The sequence below is a fragment of the Austrofundulus limnaeus genome, unplaced genomic scaffold, assembly GCF_001266775.1.
Source record: "Austrofundulus limnaeus strain Quisiro unplaced genomic scaffold, Austrofundulus_limnaeus-1.0 Scaffold294, whole genome shotgun sequence".
In the NCBI taxonomy this organism is placed as follows: Eukaryota; Metazoa; Chordata; class Actinopteri; order Cyprinodontiformes; family Rivulidae; genus Austrofundulus; species Austrofundulus limnaeus.
This window is the reverse complement of record NW_013952696.1, coordinates 165250-167026: the sequence shown is the minus strand read 5'-3', so window position 1 is coordinate 167026 and position 1777 is coordinate 165250. Positions and strand designations below refer to the sequence as shown.

Sequence of the window (1777 nt, the reverse complement as noted above, 5' to 3'; positions counted from 1 at the left end):
AGGACAGAAAGGCAGATGTGGCAGTGGAAGGTGTCAAAGCAGTTTGGAGAGAAAAACAAAGTAAAGAACAAAAAAAAAGATTAATCGATTATTAAATTAGTCATCGATTATTTTAATAATCGATTAGTCGTCGATTAACCGTTGCAGCCCTACCCAAAGATCCCTGCGTGAAACTAATCACACACTCCAGTTTCTTCTACAAACAAATTGCCTTCTTCTCACCGTGTTTGTTGTGGAAAAAGGAGTGGGAGGAGAGATACGAGGTCCTCCATGTAGTCTGACCACCAGGCGGTAGGGCAACATTGTCCGGGCTCAAACGTGGTAAAACATGGTTCACCAACTCATCCAGCTGCTGTTTTCCCAAGTCAGAGAAACCAAACTCTCGTAGGCTCCACGTGGACTGTGCAGACATACATACATAGCAGTAAACTGTGTTACAAGTCCATCAGATTTATTGAAGATTTCAGTGCTGATAAATGTATATAAATCACACATTAGGAATATAGCAACATTAAAGCATTTACAGCTTCTATGTTGATTTTAAAGATGATCTATGTGGTTGCAGCCAAACGTTCAAAATACTGCGAAAGCACAAGTAAAGATTGTTAACTGAGATAAATGTTTTGAAGTTTCCACATAAGAAACGAGATGAGTTGGTGCAACTGCATCTGTATATTGCATTCCTAACAAGTACCTCTGTACGCTGCAGATCTGAGTCCGAGGCGTGTTCCTTGTGTTTCCTTGATGTGCAGGTGGCACTGCTGCTGCTTCCCACTGAGCTCTTCAGAGGGTGGAGGATGTTAATGAGGTGGCTAAGAGGAAGAGTCACCTGTGGCCACAAATATTCAAGAAGTGACCATCTACAGCAGACACTGTTGGTGTAATTACAAATCAGATGGGGCTGCAAGAGATGACAGGTGGTGCTACGAGAATCTGTGTGTCGTTTGCACTAAATACAAAAACGTGTTCAATAACAGTTACATCCTAAAATTGATTAGGCACTATTAAACACATTTAGACAGCCACAATTAAGAATAAATTAAGACAAAATACTCACTCACATAAATATAACAAAGGTATTTAAGTGTTTGGTTATAGAAGGTGAGGCTGAACTAGAAAAAATAAAACTAACGAGGTCGAAAAACATGAACGATGCTAATGCTAGCTTGGCCTGATATTACTTACCTGTGGCTGGACTGTCGTAGACATGGAAAACATTTTTAATTCATTCACTAAGCTCCTGTTAAACTGTGCAAGTTCTACCTAGGTCCCGGAGAGCTAAAAGTACGTGTTTGTGCTTGTCAGTCGCTACGCAGCAGCTACAGCAAAGTCCGACTGCGAACTTCGGCAGTCTGACTCTCATATCACGGATAGACGCCTCAAGACGTGCACCTTGCGTCACCGCCATGTTGGATGGGTCAGCCCTCACGCCGGGCAGCATCAAGGCAGCAAATGCTCGTATTTTGTGCATTAATCGATGCAGTATTGAGGCAGATCTTGTAGGATTACCTTTTTAAGACTGAACAATGGTTTTGGTTATTTAGTCATTTATAATATTTTGTCATCATAGCTGACGTTATTTGGCAATCAACAAAATGACACATTTTGAAGGTTTCCTAGTGACACAGACTTGAGGAGGCAAGTTGTAATACAAACACAGGATTTTGTTGCTCATCCAAGCTCTATCTATCTATCTATCTATCTATCTATCTATCTATCTATCTATCTATCTATCTATCTATCTATCTATCTATCTATCTATCTATCTATCTATCTA

The 1777-nt window shown here is 40.4% G+C and overlaps 1 protein-coding gene across 1 annotated transcript in view; it reads right to left on the bottom strand.

Annotated features, from left to right (window-relative positions):
• yme1l1b (YME1-like 1b) overlaps positions 1–1382 on the bottom strand; it is a 19562-nt gene extending 18180 nt beyond the window's left edge. The window contains exons 1-3 of the mRNA XM_014021480.1: positions 1186–1382; positions 695–829; positions 223–400 (exon numbers count right to left, since the gene is read on the bottom strand). Coding sequence (XP_013876934.1) covers positions 223–400; positions 695–829; positions 1186–1218 — 346 coding nt within the window. The 5' untranslated portion in view covers positions 1219–1382. The remainder of the gene's footprint in view (positions 1–222; positions 401–694; positions 830–1185) is intronic.
• Between the last annotated feature and the right edge of the window lie 395 nt (positions 1383–1777).